Source organism: Anarrhichthys ocellatus, unplaced genomic scaffold (assembly GCF_004355925.1).
Source record: "Anarrhichthys ocellatus isolate YVR2014 unplaced genomic scaffold, GSC_Weel_1.0 scaffold2, whole genome shotgun sequence".
Lineage (NCBI taxonomy): Eukaryota > Metazoa > Chordata > Actinopteri > Perciformes > Anarhichadidae > Anarrhichthys > Anarrhichthys ocellatus.
The window spans coordinates 12,267,310-12,281,257 of record NW_022280032.1 but is presented as its reverse complement, the minus strand read 5'-3'; the positions used below and the strand labels follow the sequence as shown (position 1 = coordinate 12,281,257).

General features: G+C 39.8%; 1 protein-coding gene across 3 annotated transcripts in view; it reads right to left on the bottom strand.

Moving 5' to 3' along the window:
• LOC116389896 (voltage-dependent calcium channel subunit alpha-2/delta-1) overlaps positions 1-13,948 on the bottom strand; it is a 54,920-nt gene that overhangs the window by 30,267 nt on the left and 10,705 nt on the right. For all 3 annotated transcript variants that reach the window (XM_031859025.1, XM_031859007.1, XM_031859015.1), the window contains exons 4-6: positions 5,961-6,020; positions 5,192-5,227; positions 4,180-4,309 (exon numbers count right to left, since the gene is read on the bottom strand). In XM_031859025.1, the coding sequence (XP_031714885.1) occupies positions 4,180-4,309; positions 5,192-5,227; positions 5,961-6,020 (226 nt within the window). The remainder of the gene's footprint in view (positions 1-4,179; positions 4,310-5,191; positions 5,228-5,960; positions 6,021-13,948) is intronic.

The window sequence follows — 13,948 nt, the reverse complement described above, 5'->3', positions numbered from 1 at the left end:
AGAGAGAGAGAGAGAGAGAGAGAGAGAGAGAGAGAGAGAGAGAGAGAAAGCATGTGGTGTGTGTGCTCAGTAATGTATTTCGCTCATTAAGGGTAGAATTTTAAAGGGGAAATGAGAGGAAATAACACCACAGCCCTTGTTAGATAATGAGAAAAGTACAAACTGTATGTGTGATTTTTAAGTGAAGGCTGATGAAGACAGACAGAAAGGTAGATGGCTATCTACACACAGGTTTGCTAATAGCTATGTAGATAGCCGAATGGCTTTATAGTAAGATGTACACAGAATATACTGTATACACATACATAGTCTATGCAAACAAACCAAAATACAGTGCTAAACAAACCAAAAACACATAACCCAGTGGTAATATGTTCTTTTTAATGTCATCTTCTTTAGTCATACTATTTAATAAGCTAAACTCCACGGCTGCTTCATAAGGGATACAGTATCCTCCAGTTGCCCATATTGCCACTGACACTAATGAATTCCATGGCCTGCAGTCGGCATGGCTTTGATGCCACACTGAATCTACAGCATACGATGACTTCATCTCGGTGGGATATCAGGGGTGCAATATACTTCACTAACATAATATGGATTAGTTTATTTTGAACATTAAAGTGTAAATTGTATTTCACTGCTTTAAATAGTCCATCCCCTCATACACTCATCACCACTTTATGTCTAGAACAGAATGGCCACTCTACTAAAGAAAGATTCCCTGTGATATAGTGATGTGTTTCATCCAGTAGCGACAGTGAGATCAACAGTGTAGCAAGGTAGTAGTAGTAGAACCTAGCACTGGCCAGGTGTAGCGCTGTATATAATAGGGTATGCCGTTTATAGAAGTTTAGATTTTATTCAAAAATGGAAGCTTTCTGTGTTGAGTCACCGTGTGTTGCTGTCTTTCTTGTCGGCTGTTTTGTTCTGTTTTTCTGGAAGAGAAAGACTGCTAGCAAGGATTCTATCATGCAGATCAAGAATATCATTTATACTGTTCTCTTCAAAATGTTTTTTGTCATACATTTTGTAAACATACATTTTCAGCTTCTGTATCCAAAAGCAACACCACTGATTTCACACATGTGACCATATCCTTGACTGGACCAACAGATGTGGCTTTTGTGATCTTTCTGTCATCTGAAGTGAATGTCTGCTTCCTATTGTACACTTGTCTCACACACGTGACATGCTGCTGCCTATAGAAGCTGATTTCATAAACTTGCCTCCCACTTTGCCCAGAAAATCCAATTTTCTCCAGCTGAGCAAAGGCTATTCCTGGCACATTTATAGGGTGGAGATCAAATTGGAGAGTTGGAACCGCAATAACGTATAAATCCTCTGTCTCACTTTTTCTCCAGGCATAAAAAACATATACTTCTGCATGTGTGCCAATATCTGACACACTATATGAGCGCGTGCACACTGTAAGACACGCATATTGTTCTTGCTATTTAAGTGGGGACTCTTCTTTGAATATATTCCTTCTGTATCCCATTTCCATCAGCACCACATGCCCAATCTTACCCCTTGGGCTTACTCTAACTCTAGCCTAATCCTAAAACCTTGTGTCAACCTCAAAATAAACTAGTGGGGACTGGCTTTTCAGTCCATAAGATTGTTCCCCACTCCGTGAGTATACTACCGGTTAGGGCTGGGGCGATTAGTCAACATAATCAACGTCATCGATTACAGAAATTTACATTTAGATTTACAGCATCGTCCCATCTTAAAGAAATGTCTGAACCACTTCTGTTATGGTGATGTTACACCATGCGTCATCTATTGTTGTTATTTGGGCATTTATATTTTCTGTTTATTTTAAGAGAATGAGAAAAATGATGTAACTAACGTAATAGAGTGTTCGTAATCCGTAAATCGTTTCAATTATTTCCCTTGCCCCACACTGATGCAAAAATATATTTGAGTACCTGAACTGCATATTACTCCAGAGATTGAATCAATCTATATCATAACCATTTGTAGTTGTAAGTCAAGTACTTAAGTATAAATAATGATTCCCCAGTTCATGGAAAGACTTGCTATGACATACAGTAATGAAGGTAATCTGTGCCGCAGCAGTCCTCTTGAATTTTAGGTTCAGTATTGTTTCTTAAAGATTTTAGATAGATATAGTTAGATTAATCAACTAATCGGGAAAATAATTATCAAAATCATCAATAAAAAAATAATTGTTGGGTGCAACCCTGCTACCAGCTTTGAGACCTCCGCACACACATATAGTTTCTTTCATCTCACTGAGATCAGACTTCAGCCCTGAACAGGTCCCAGCAGCTCAGTGTGTCTATGCATACTCATTACAGGCCACCAATAAACAGCACCTTGTGAGAAAAGCAGTATGAGGAGTCATGGCACCCAGCCCAGATTATAGCCAGAGAGGTGTCTCTGGGGGAAAAAATTATAAAGTCGCAACAAGTTCAAAAGCATGCTAATGAAAATAGGCTTGCACATTTACAGATAGCAGACTCTGAGAACAATGTGTGCCATCCCTATCCCTCATTTCTGCCCCTGTGTTTGGGGTCAGCAGAAAGGTGAAGTGTGTAACCTTGAGGCCAGACGGTTCCCCAGCAGGCTGAGGGGCATGCTGAGGAAGTCACTCCATCCTGCTGTCCTTCCCACGCATCACATCCCACTGTATACTAATAACTGAATATCTAAACACATACTAAACAGATACTCAGTCTCACACAGCCACAGATAGAAATACACAAGCACAAGCCAAGCAGTAACAATGCAGCCTGGTGGTAGGAGAACCTTTCCTGTAACTGTTCAAACTCATTGTGAACCATGTGTCCTGGTGAAGTATCCTTGAGCAAGGCACTGAACGCTTTATTGCTCGTTGTAAGTCACACTATGATAAGAACCCCACTAAAGAGCTCAAAATGTAAAAATAGAAGAAAAGAAAGCTATTAAGATATAATACATAATTCAGACCACAGTTAAGATATTCAACAGACAATCCTTAAGTCATTGAAATTCAACTTGAGAGCTGTGCTAATGTCACAGGGACTCTAGAGAATCAAATTACCCTGAACCACTCAAGGTAAATGTCACCACATGATGATGAAATGATCAGAAATGTTTTGTTTTTTTACAGAGCAAACACACTCTGAACAGATGCACATATGTTTCATTCAAATATAAAATTGCTTTACATAGGCATAAACTACAATACCAGACAGTTGAAATGCAAATGACAACATGAACATGGCCATCAAACAGTTACTGGCCCAGATTTGATAACAGTAAGTGCAATTAAGTTTATTTTTATTGTATTGATTGGTTTTATCTTTTCATCTATTGTACTGTTCTATCAGGGTTTAACTCTTACCTTAGTTTGTCTTGCTTTGTTGGGCCTCACTGTTGAGCTTGCTGTGGTTTTATTGCAAAGTCAAAGCACTTTGTAAACTCTGTTTTTAAAGGTGCTGTATAAATAAAGTTATTATTCATATTATTATTAATGATCCTTTCTTTGTTGTAAAAATGCATTGCTCGAGGTCACAGTGGTTGGAGACCTCTCGGTTAGCAGGCAGCACAAACTTGTGTCATGAAAGCAGCATAATTCCTCTGTCACTAGTGATGAAATGGATGCTAAAACTCACTGTTCGGTCCCAACAAACGGTACATACCCTACTGATTTCACAGTATAGATAGTATTGGGCAGGTAAGTAGAATAGAATAAAAAATACTTTAACAATTATCATACTGTGGAGAAAGACATATTTCCAAATAAAACCTTGCAGGATTATCGTTATATGTATGTATGTATAGAATGCAGATTCCTTGGCAAGAATTTGTATCAGTCGTCTTTGTATTAATGATTATGCTTCAATGAATTTAAAGCCCTGGGACACATTAACAGTTTGAATCAAAAGATTCTTTATCAAAACCTTGATATGTTTGCTCAGACAAAGGCACAGCTTTTTTTCATTAGAGGATCCTCTATTCATTTACATCCCAAGGACACATGGCTTAGAGGACAGGAGAAGATGCTATTATGCTGTATCACATTTTTTTAAAACTTCATTCATCATTTAACTATGGGCACATTTGCTAGAGGGACTATCTGTAAACAACATGTCATAATGGGTTGGTGTGTCACTTGTATCCATGGTAATCACTGTGGTTCGTGTGCGTTTGTGTGCGTGTACTTACAGCCATCATAGATGTCAGTGGGGATGTGGACAGCCGTGTGGTTGTGATCAGTCAAACGTTTAAATGATGGGTCCTCTTTAAAGTCTGGCCGAATCCTATATTTTCTTCCCTCTGTCTCATTTGCATCCAGCTGAGGGGAAAAATAAATCAAGATGCAGACAGTAATGGGTTGAAGACACCACACAAAGCCTTGTTATCCTATTTGCTGAAGCGTCGTTGCACGCAGAAAACAGTTTGTAGGTATATTTAAAAGCACAGGACTGATTATATTCCTCATTAACTCCTGTCTGATGTGAGAATGTCATCGCTGCACTTTTCACACCCTCCCAGCTCGTTTAAGAATAAATAGCATCGCCTGTATTCCTAATATCTTACTTTCTCGCATTCTTATCATCTTCACTTCGGAGGAGAAGCGAGAGACAGCAAGATTGCCTATGCCCCTTTGTGGAGATTTATCACTCCTAGTGTGCATTCACCAATTTACATCAATGAGAGCAGTACAGACAGGAAGATATATGAAGAAAAGCATGATGAGATATGAAGGAAAGAATGCAGGGTAGAGAGGGAGTGAGGTGGAGGGAGAGAGAAAAAGCAAGAGGGGGGGAGGGGGAGTGTGAGTTGCTTCCTAATAAAGCAACAGAGTAGCCAGCTCATACATCTCATCTGTCAATTAGAGGAGGAACATGGCAGAAACCTCTTCACCTGAGAGAGGGTGGGAGGAGGGATGATGGAGAGGAAGCTACATGGCAAGAAAAGCCTGGGGAGGAGGCAAAAGAGGGAGGGATTGCAGTAAAAGGCCGAGGCAATGATAGAAAGCGAGAGTGAAAAAAATAAGATACCATTGTGGTGAATAGGAGAAGGAAAGTTGAGGAGAGGGAAGATGAGGAGGTGAAAGGGAGGACAAGAGAGAGAGGGTGATGTGTAGCAACACCATATTACTGGCCCATGTCTGAGTGTGACCTGTATGTTTGCAGGGGCTAATATGGAAGGAGAGCAAATAAAAGGCACTCACGTTGTCCTTTGCGTTGTAGTAGGAGATTTCATCACCCTGTAAACAAGTCACACAGAAGCACAAACATCACTTTGTGGCTGCTTTAGGGTGTTGCACAAAGAAGCGTAACATTTATGCAATCATGAAATGCTTAATCCCTTTCTAAATAGCTCTTTATTTTGTTGGCAATCAACTCCATTAGTAAATTCTCCAGTTTTATGTTAATGAAGACACTAGTCTGTGCTACCATACACATGATTACTGTAAGAGTTAAGCTGAGTGTGTAGAGTGTTCCTCTTTTTACATCTATAACTGTGTGCCTACAGCCATTTTCAATGCTCCAGGGAAGCATTATTCTGCCATTGAGAAGGCAATATGGCAATCCACAGCTTAGACACATCTATAACCATCTCTGTGACAAGTACTTTTTCCTGACCGCCACTTTACTCTGCGTTATAATTGCGTGCCGCTGTATTTCTTAGAAATCAGAGTATCTGTCATCTGAAATGAGGGAATAATGAGTCACAACACAGAGTATAATATGCAATAAACCAACTTAGTAATGGAGATGTAATCACTGCTAACGACACACAGATGCAAACAGATTAAACCTATTCACACAATGAAAATAATTTATGGCTTGGAAATTCAGATCAAATGCATGGCCATTAATGTTTAATGAGTATCTCCCTGTGTTTTACCCACATACAGTATATAATACACATACATAAAACATACTTATACTTGCGCTGCAAGTATTCCTGTCTGTATTTTTGTGTCCCTCTGTTACCTCAAACTCGTCTTCCCACCTATGCTCCGTCTGGAATTTCTCAGCAGCTGTGGCCAGTTTCTGGGGAGTGAAATATGACAGGGATTTAGATTGAAAACTGCACAAGGTATACCTCCTCCACAGTCTCAGTCTAATTATAAAAAGCCTGAGCAAAAGAGAGTATGTTAAAAATGCACAATGGACACTATCCCTGACACGGATAAGTGATTATGATCTCACTTGCAGAGCTCACACCACAGGGCTGTCACAGTCCTACAGCACTGTCTGCTAAAGGCCACACCACAGTGTAGTACTGGCAGAATGAAAAGGTTGTACTGTAAGAGAGTAGTGTGTCTGTGTGTGTATGTGTGAGTGAGAGAGAGTGTGAAAGAAACACCAGAACTTTGAATAAAGTCAAGTGCAAATTGATTAGCAAAGCAGTCAATCAAATTGGATACTACTAAATAACAGGGGGATGTAATTGTAATTAACCTCACCATTGCTCTACACAACTCTCTAACATGCGCAGTGGACACACATTCACACTCAGAAGCAACAGAGAGAAAGAGAATAGTGGTAAGACGAAGAGCAGTTCATTTATCGCACTAGAACATTTCTTTCAGTACAAGCAATAAAACAGACAACAACATACTAAACAGCACATATTTATCACTCTGGGAACAAATGACTGCCGTGCGCTGTAGAGATCCAGGGAAGCATTCATTCATAACTGAAACATCACAGGTTTGGTATTTGCACTTAAAATTGTGGAAGAATACTGTGGTATTGAGACATTGCCTTCCAATTGCACAATACATTCAATGCTTTAACTGGTTTTCTTCGTGATCTTTCAAAGTTTGATTCCATCATTATTCTTTCCTTTTGAGGGAAATGAGGGCAACATTGAGGACACTAACAAGAAAACAAAAACACAGAAAATGGGGGAGACAGAGATCTGATTTCTACATTTTACAGTTATTATGTGAAGTTATTTAACTCATGCATTTTTAAAGAGTTTTGAAATGTCAAGACTGCATTCACTGTAAAAGTGCCCAATCAAAATGAAGAGACATTTTTAGATATAAGCTTTGTTATGCTTGAAACAGGCACATTGCCATTGCAGCCATTGCACTACGTGATTTTCACTTGATATTATTTCTTAAAATAAGACAAGGTGTCCGGCTACCAGAAGTGTTAAAACAAGATCAAACCATCTCCTGATGGGATCACATCAGCCGTGACGCCAAATCGGGACAGGACCTTAAAGTTGGGGGGGACAAGGTCCCCTTACCCACTTCTTACCACCTACTACTGTCAGCCTTGCTGTTATCCTGAAATAGTTGACGTTGCTACAAAATTGTGTGGGAACCCGTTTTCCCACAAAGTGAAACGAAACAGGTCAAGTTGTATAAACATAGAGTCATAATTGGATGCAGTAGACATGTTAAAGTTTACATTTGTATCCTTTACTCAAACTCATTAGTTCACAAAAGATATTTATTTTCTGGAGTCTAAGACAGGGTCACCCCTCCATTTAGATGTTTTAATGAATTTTATTGTTCACAAAACATTACAAGGTATTTTATTGCAGCAATAAAACAAACCTTGTCAACCAAAATAAAAGTAAAAACAGACATTAAAACTGCTTGGTAACAATTCCAACTTGTTTGGAGAAGGAACATTTTCTTCTATATCCTACAAGGTACTGCAATGACAACCCTGTGATAGCAAAAGATAGCAAAGTGGGGGTTTCTGGCACAATTTCACCTACTACCAAGGTGCATTGAGAAGGGAAAAACAGGTTGTTTGTAATGTGTTTCATGATAATCACTTGATTTTTTAACCCATGATAAAGGCCACAAGCCGAAACGGCCACAAGCCAAAACAGGTTTGTCTTACAATGAAGTTGTTCTATAAAAGTGTTGCTGGAGTTTTGACCTCCTAACCCAGTGGAGGAAAGCATTGTCCTTAAATAAGCCCACCTGTCTGACACACTGACTTTCTTTACAACAGCAAAGTTACCATAGCCTCACAGATACTCCACTCAGGGATGTGTTTTTAATGAATTGATGCATTAAGAATTGATGGCGTTAAACTTTATTTATAGCTGAATCTCCATCTGTTTGACTGTGCAAGTAAGAAAGTATAACAAAGGCCATGTTAGATCTGTGCATGAGCAAAGACTGGATTAGATGCTTTTAGTATGTGTCATTCTGTGCTATTACTAAGTGTGTCGATGGCCATGTGTCTGCTGTCGGCAATGATTCCATTCTTGATCAACAGTCCCATCCCTTTGGCCTCCAGTCCTGGGCTCTGTTCCAGACCTGTCTCCACCTCCTCTGCACTGGCTGTCAGGGCCTAAATATACACCCTATTCGAGCCATATACACACATACACAAAAACACAAAATAGTGATCACAAAGTTATTACGCACCATGTTCATCATGTGCAAAAATAGCAAGTCTCGTCACTGCATCAAGTATTAAATCATATGTTTTCGATATATATAAATAGTTTCCATCAAATAGTCAATGATGACGCTTGCTTTCACCCTACATTGACGGTGTTTACACTACTTCAATGATTCAGCCTAGATATTTACCTCTGAACCAATAGCTCCAATAAAGTACAATCATTTTATGAATAGTCTGAAAACATTTCGGACTTGGCGCCTTAGCGCGAGGAAAAGACATTTGGTGCCTTGTTATCCACTTTAAAGCCGCATTTCCACCAAGCACTCCAATTAAGTTCAGTTCGTTACACCTTTCAAGGGTTATTTTTGCGTTTCCATCAGCAAAAGTTGTGGAAAGTACTTGAAGGTGTAGTTAACATACTGCAGACCACTGATTGGTCAGAGAGAATCTTCAATAATGCGACATGGAACATCTCGCACAAACCCATGATTTATAAATAGCCACGCTACCGTCAATAGCGACCACAATATTTGTATCCACGTGAGTATTCTGGGGTTTTAACAATGCAGGTAGAACTGGGTGTGGTCGTATTTGATCACATTTGGTTCTTATTGATAGTTAAATTCAGTGACACCTACACTGCAAATACGTACATTCAAGGTGACAATATTCAAAACAAAAACCAAATTTTTGTGTGTTTCATGAACAACAGGAAGGATAAGATTTAAAACTATAATAATGTACCACCTGAGGAAAAGCAGGCGCAGCCGTTCATATCTATGCTGAAAAGGCCAAATGCAGAGGGCCTTGTCATTAATGTCAGCTAATGTCAATGTAACATCATATCATGTTAATGTCACACCATTGAGCTAACTGAGATTCATCACTATGCACACATCTAGACCATCTTTCAAAATGTGGCTAACTTGCTAAATGCATATGTATACTTTCACTGCAAATGTATGCAGAAACACACATACAGCGGTGCGTGAACATATGGATATTGATTACAGTTATCTCCATGATGTTGTATATGATATGATACATGCATGTATAAGCAACAGCCGTTCAATGCTTTATACATCATGCGTCATGCTCTAGCAATTTGTTAACATTAATGGAGAATACAGGATATTTCAATATACCCTTATATCCCTCACACACTAACTGTAAATAAACATGCACATGCAAATACACGCACACACATACACACACCTAAGAGAGCAGACCGACAGGGTTGTTAAAAATTCATGACAGGGCTTTGACGAGGCTCCTCTTCCCTCTGGGAGATATGGGGGAGGGGGAGAAGGGGTGTATGGAGAAATAAACTCATTACCCTTCACTTTTTTCTCTACTTTCTCCGTATCACTTTCTATCTCTCTCTTTTTCAAACATGTATACAGGGAGAGGTTATCAGGCTACCCAAAGAAAGCAAAGCCACAATCAAATCCACTCTAAACTACAGAACCTTGATTTGATGAGACCACTCCCATAGTGACAGCTAGCCTCTCTAAACTGGCACAACAGGTCATTACAGAGACACTGCGAGTTGTCGTCTCTGCCAATTGATTAGAAGAAAGCGTTTCTCATTTTAAAAATACAAATTTAGCACTACAACTGTTTAGTTAATGGCAGCGTTAACACACTCCCCGTCATCTAGTCGCTCATTAGTCTCCCTCTCACTTATTGTGGTATAGATATCCCAGCTCCAGACTATAATGACTCCACTCTGTCACTGGATGACCACTGGAGACCTGAGGAGAGCCACCGCTCCCCTGCAGCTTTAATGGGGGAAGGAGAGGAGAGACTGGGAATTGGATCTATGGGCGCAGGGTAGTGGAGTGGTTTAAGGAATGAGGTGCTTCAGTGAGAAAAAAGGAGCTAAGAGGAAAAGGAATTTTATGAAAATCATGAAATCTTACACGAGGAGGCAAAAACAATGTGCGAGCAGAATTGCTGATACACATTGGTTATATCTTACTCCCAGTTGAACACGGGAATGGCCTAATGATGACCGCAACAACTGTGTCTATCAATATCCCAACAGCCAAATAGGGCACGGGCACCTAATATAATATTTCTCATTTCATGCACCTTCCCTTGTTCATGCACATTGATGCAGGAGATCATTACACTACAGCCTTAGAGAGCATAGAAACAGTCAGAGTTGGCCTGAGTGTTGGATGGTATCGGGCTTGTACCTGCTTGCCCCACAGAGAGATATTTCTGCCCTGCTCTCACCAGTCACAGTTGTCATTCTGCCAGGGCAGCCCAGCTGCCCACCATGCATTTAGTGAGAAAGCAGAACACAGCTTAAAGGATAGACAGGGAAGATGAGACAGGCTCTGCTAAACCTCACAGAGCCTCCCAGACTCCCTGTGTGTATGTGTGTCTGTGTGCGCGTGCATGTGGTTGTGTGCATGTGTCTTAAGTCTCCACACGCCTGAAATCAATGGGCCATTCAGAGCACACTGCCTTCTCCCCCAGACAACAAAGCAATACCCACAAGAGTAGTAACGGTCTAAAAGATCATTAACACCCACATCCAGTCTCGTCTTTTCCATCCCCGTTTCCGACAACGTGTCCAAATTCATGAACGCTGGTTATCTATTCGCCATAATGAGTCCCAACTCAAAGCGATGACAAGAAAGTAAAGAATGTGGGAGATGTGAAGGGTCAGTGTGAGAAGCAGAAAAGAGAGGAGTCGGAAAATAGAAGAGAAAAAGACATACATTATGAGTAGATTGATTAATGGAAAGTCCAGTCCAAAGAGAGAAAAATAATACTCTGACTAATAATAGCATGATCACAGTGTTCGTACTTCTCTTTAAAATGTAGCTCATGCGAATGAACAGTGGGATGATAAAGAGAGATATATATACAAGGGTAGGTGGGGGTTGTTCAGTAAAGAAGGATGGGGGCTAACCCAGCAATACATTAGCTTGCTTCCTGGGAAAAGGTGTGTGTAAGGAGTAATGAGAGAAAAGTGGGAGATAATAAAAGAGGAGATTTTGGAGAAACAGGAAATGGAAAATAATGGAGATGGACAGACAAAGTCAAATGGAGGAACAGACGAGAATGGAGGAAGGGTAAGAGAGAGTGATATGAAAGAGCACAAAGTAGTAAAGGGGACAGTTGGAGGGAGACGGAAGACATAGGAGAAAGGAGTGAGCATGATAAAAGAGAGACAGAGGTCGGAAGAGATAAGGAAAGGTTGATTTCCTATTCCAGTTTGACAGAGAACAGTGACAAAAGGCCAAGAGCTGGACACAGGAAAGATACAGTAGACTGGAGAGAGAGGGCGACAGAAAACATTAGGGTATATGAGTAAAGGGAAAGAGGGACCGTGAGACAGAGAGAAAGAGCAGAGGAATCTGCAGCTCAGAGAGCCCATGGAGAGAGCCGTGCTGCTTCACATGACTTCTCTCAGAGGCCAAACCCTCCGATGGGAACAGTAAATCTACAGTTGCTTCCAGTCTCATGTCTTTATTTGGCTCTTTTGCTCTTATCTCCACTTTAGAAAATGTTGTGTGCCACCAGATCAGATTTCACAGGGAATCTGCTGGATTTCTTTCCAACACAAATATTGATAATCTTCTAATTCAACAGGGAAAACCACTTAGAAAGGGACCACTTATTAAGACAGCATTCTTTATAAAGGGTTTATAAGTTGTAACTAATGGATCATTAGTGGTTAATACCTTGTTTTACTAACAGATTATTTTGATTAGCTGTGAGTTACGCTGTGTTGTCATTGCCAAGACAGCGACCCACTATGAGCTTTACAACGGCTCTTCAGAAAACTATTGGTGATGTCACGGAGACTATGTCCATATTTTATACAGTCTATGGTTACAATGTATAACTCCTTTACACTGGATGGCCTTTCAGAAAGTGGTATCAAGACAAATTTATTACAAAAGTGAGACTGATACAATCTAAATAATTACTTCTTATTATTAGATATGAAACAACTGCATCTCTTGACAGTGAAAGGTTGTGTCTGTCTCCAAATCAAGTATTCCAATGTTACCACGAGCATGTTGTCATCCACCAACGCAGCTTGGATTTCTTCTCAATGTATGTATAAGACACTTGTTCCTTGGCTTCCATAAGTCTAGTTAGAATTCCCCATCTGCACTGCTCCCTCCCACTCCTCCCACTCCCTCTCTCTCTCTCTCACTGTCTATCACACAGACAGACACACACACACATGAACACAAATGCAAACACATGCAGACACCTCTTTACTGTTTAATATGATCAGCGCAGAGCGGAGATGGGAGGTTGAGTAACATCTGCTCTAGAGACTGGAATATCTCTGATCGTATCATGGCCTCTGTTCATTACTGCGTTACGCATACACACATGCACACAGACACACACATGAAAACATCATAATGTCACATCTTGTGCTCATTATTATAACATTGTGACAGCAGGCAACATATTAATACAAATATGGTCCAACACCTGGGTCCCAAAGGCTGTTAAACACATGCACAAATAAAACGAAAGGGAACTGGATAACTGAACTGAACTGCATTACATAAGGAATTTTGAAGATGAGAACACTAAAAAGAGAGATCAATTAGAGGATATAGTTTTATATGGTTACAATTTGAAAAGAAAAGATTCCTGCATCTTCTTTAGAGTATAGATTTATAATATAAAGTAATTGGAAGAGTTGCAAAAACACGTTTGTTTCATGAAAGTGTTTGCACAGCTGCTCGGAGCTGGTTTTATTTGACCATATATTCCTCTTAAATGTAGTTGTAAAGGTAAAATCTAGAGGGGAAAGCCTATTTGTACAATCCAGGGTGGTACAAAGAGTAAAATAAACTATTACTGTACTGGATAGAAGTAGATAAAACTATATGAGTCTGAATTTGTCATATTCATGTAAGGCACAGTGTTGGTGATAAAACAGTTTGCTTTGCCTTTGAATAGCTTTTTGCTAACTATGCCAGGACACAGTTTGCAAAGCAAGATCCAGTAAGTCTGAACTCTCAACAGAAAATGTCAGGCATACTGACCTCTTTTGAATAGTGTGGAAATTGAGAAATGTTGTGTATACTAATAGCTGAACAACAAACAGCAGCAAAAGCCTTGATGTTGAGGGTTGAGGCTGGACAAGTGAGGCATTGGGGCCTTGTTCAGGCTTGAAAATGTACCAGCACAATGTTAAATCGTGCTCCCCTTGATTTTTATCAAGAGCAGAGAAGTAGATTCTGCTGTTGAGAATTTCAATGGACATTTTAAAATATTAATCATGCAGTGAAAATGAATCATTATCGAGGCAACTGTAACTGACTGAATTCAAAGCTAACCACAAAGAGAACTGAAAATGTACAAATTTGCCAGCAACTATAGATATCATTACTAACGTCTGGCATCATTTAATAATAGTAATCACTTCATATCTATTTTTAATATGCAGATGCAGATGAGTCAAATGTTCCTTTAGTTCATAAACAACAGCTTTACAGAAGCCCATCATTCCACTGCTTTTCAATGATGAAATGACCTTACATGCCAGTAATGGCACACACACACACACACACACACACACACACACACACACACACACACAC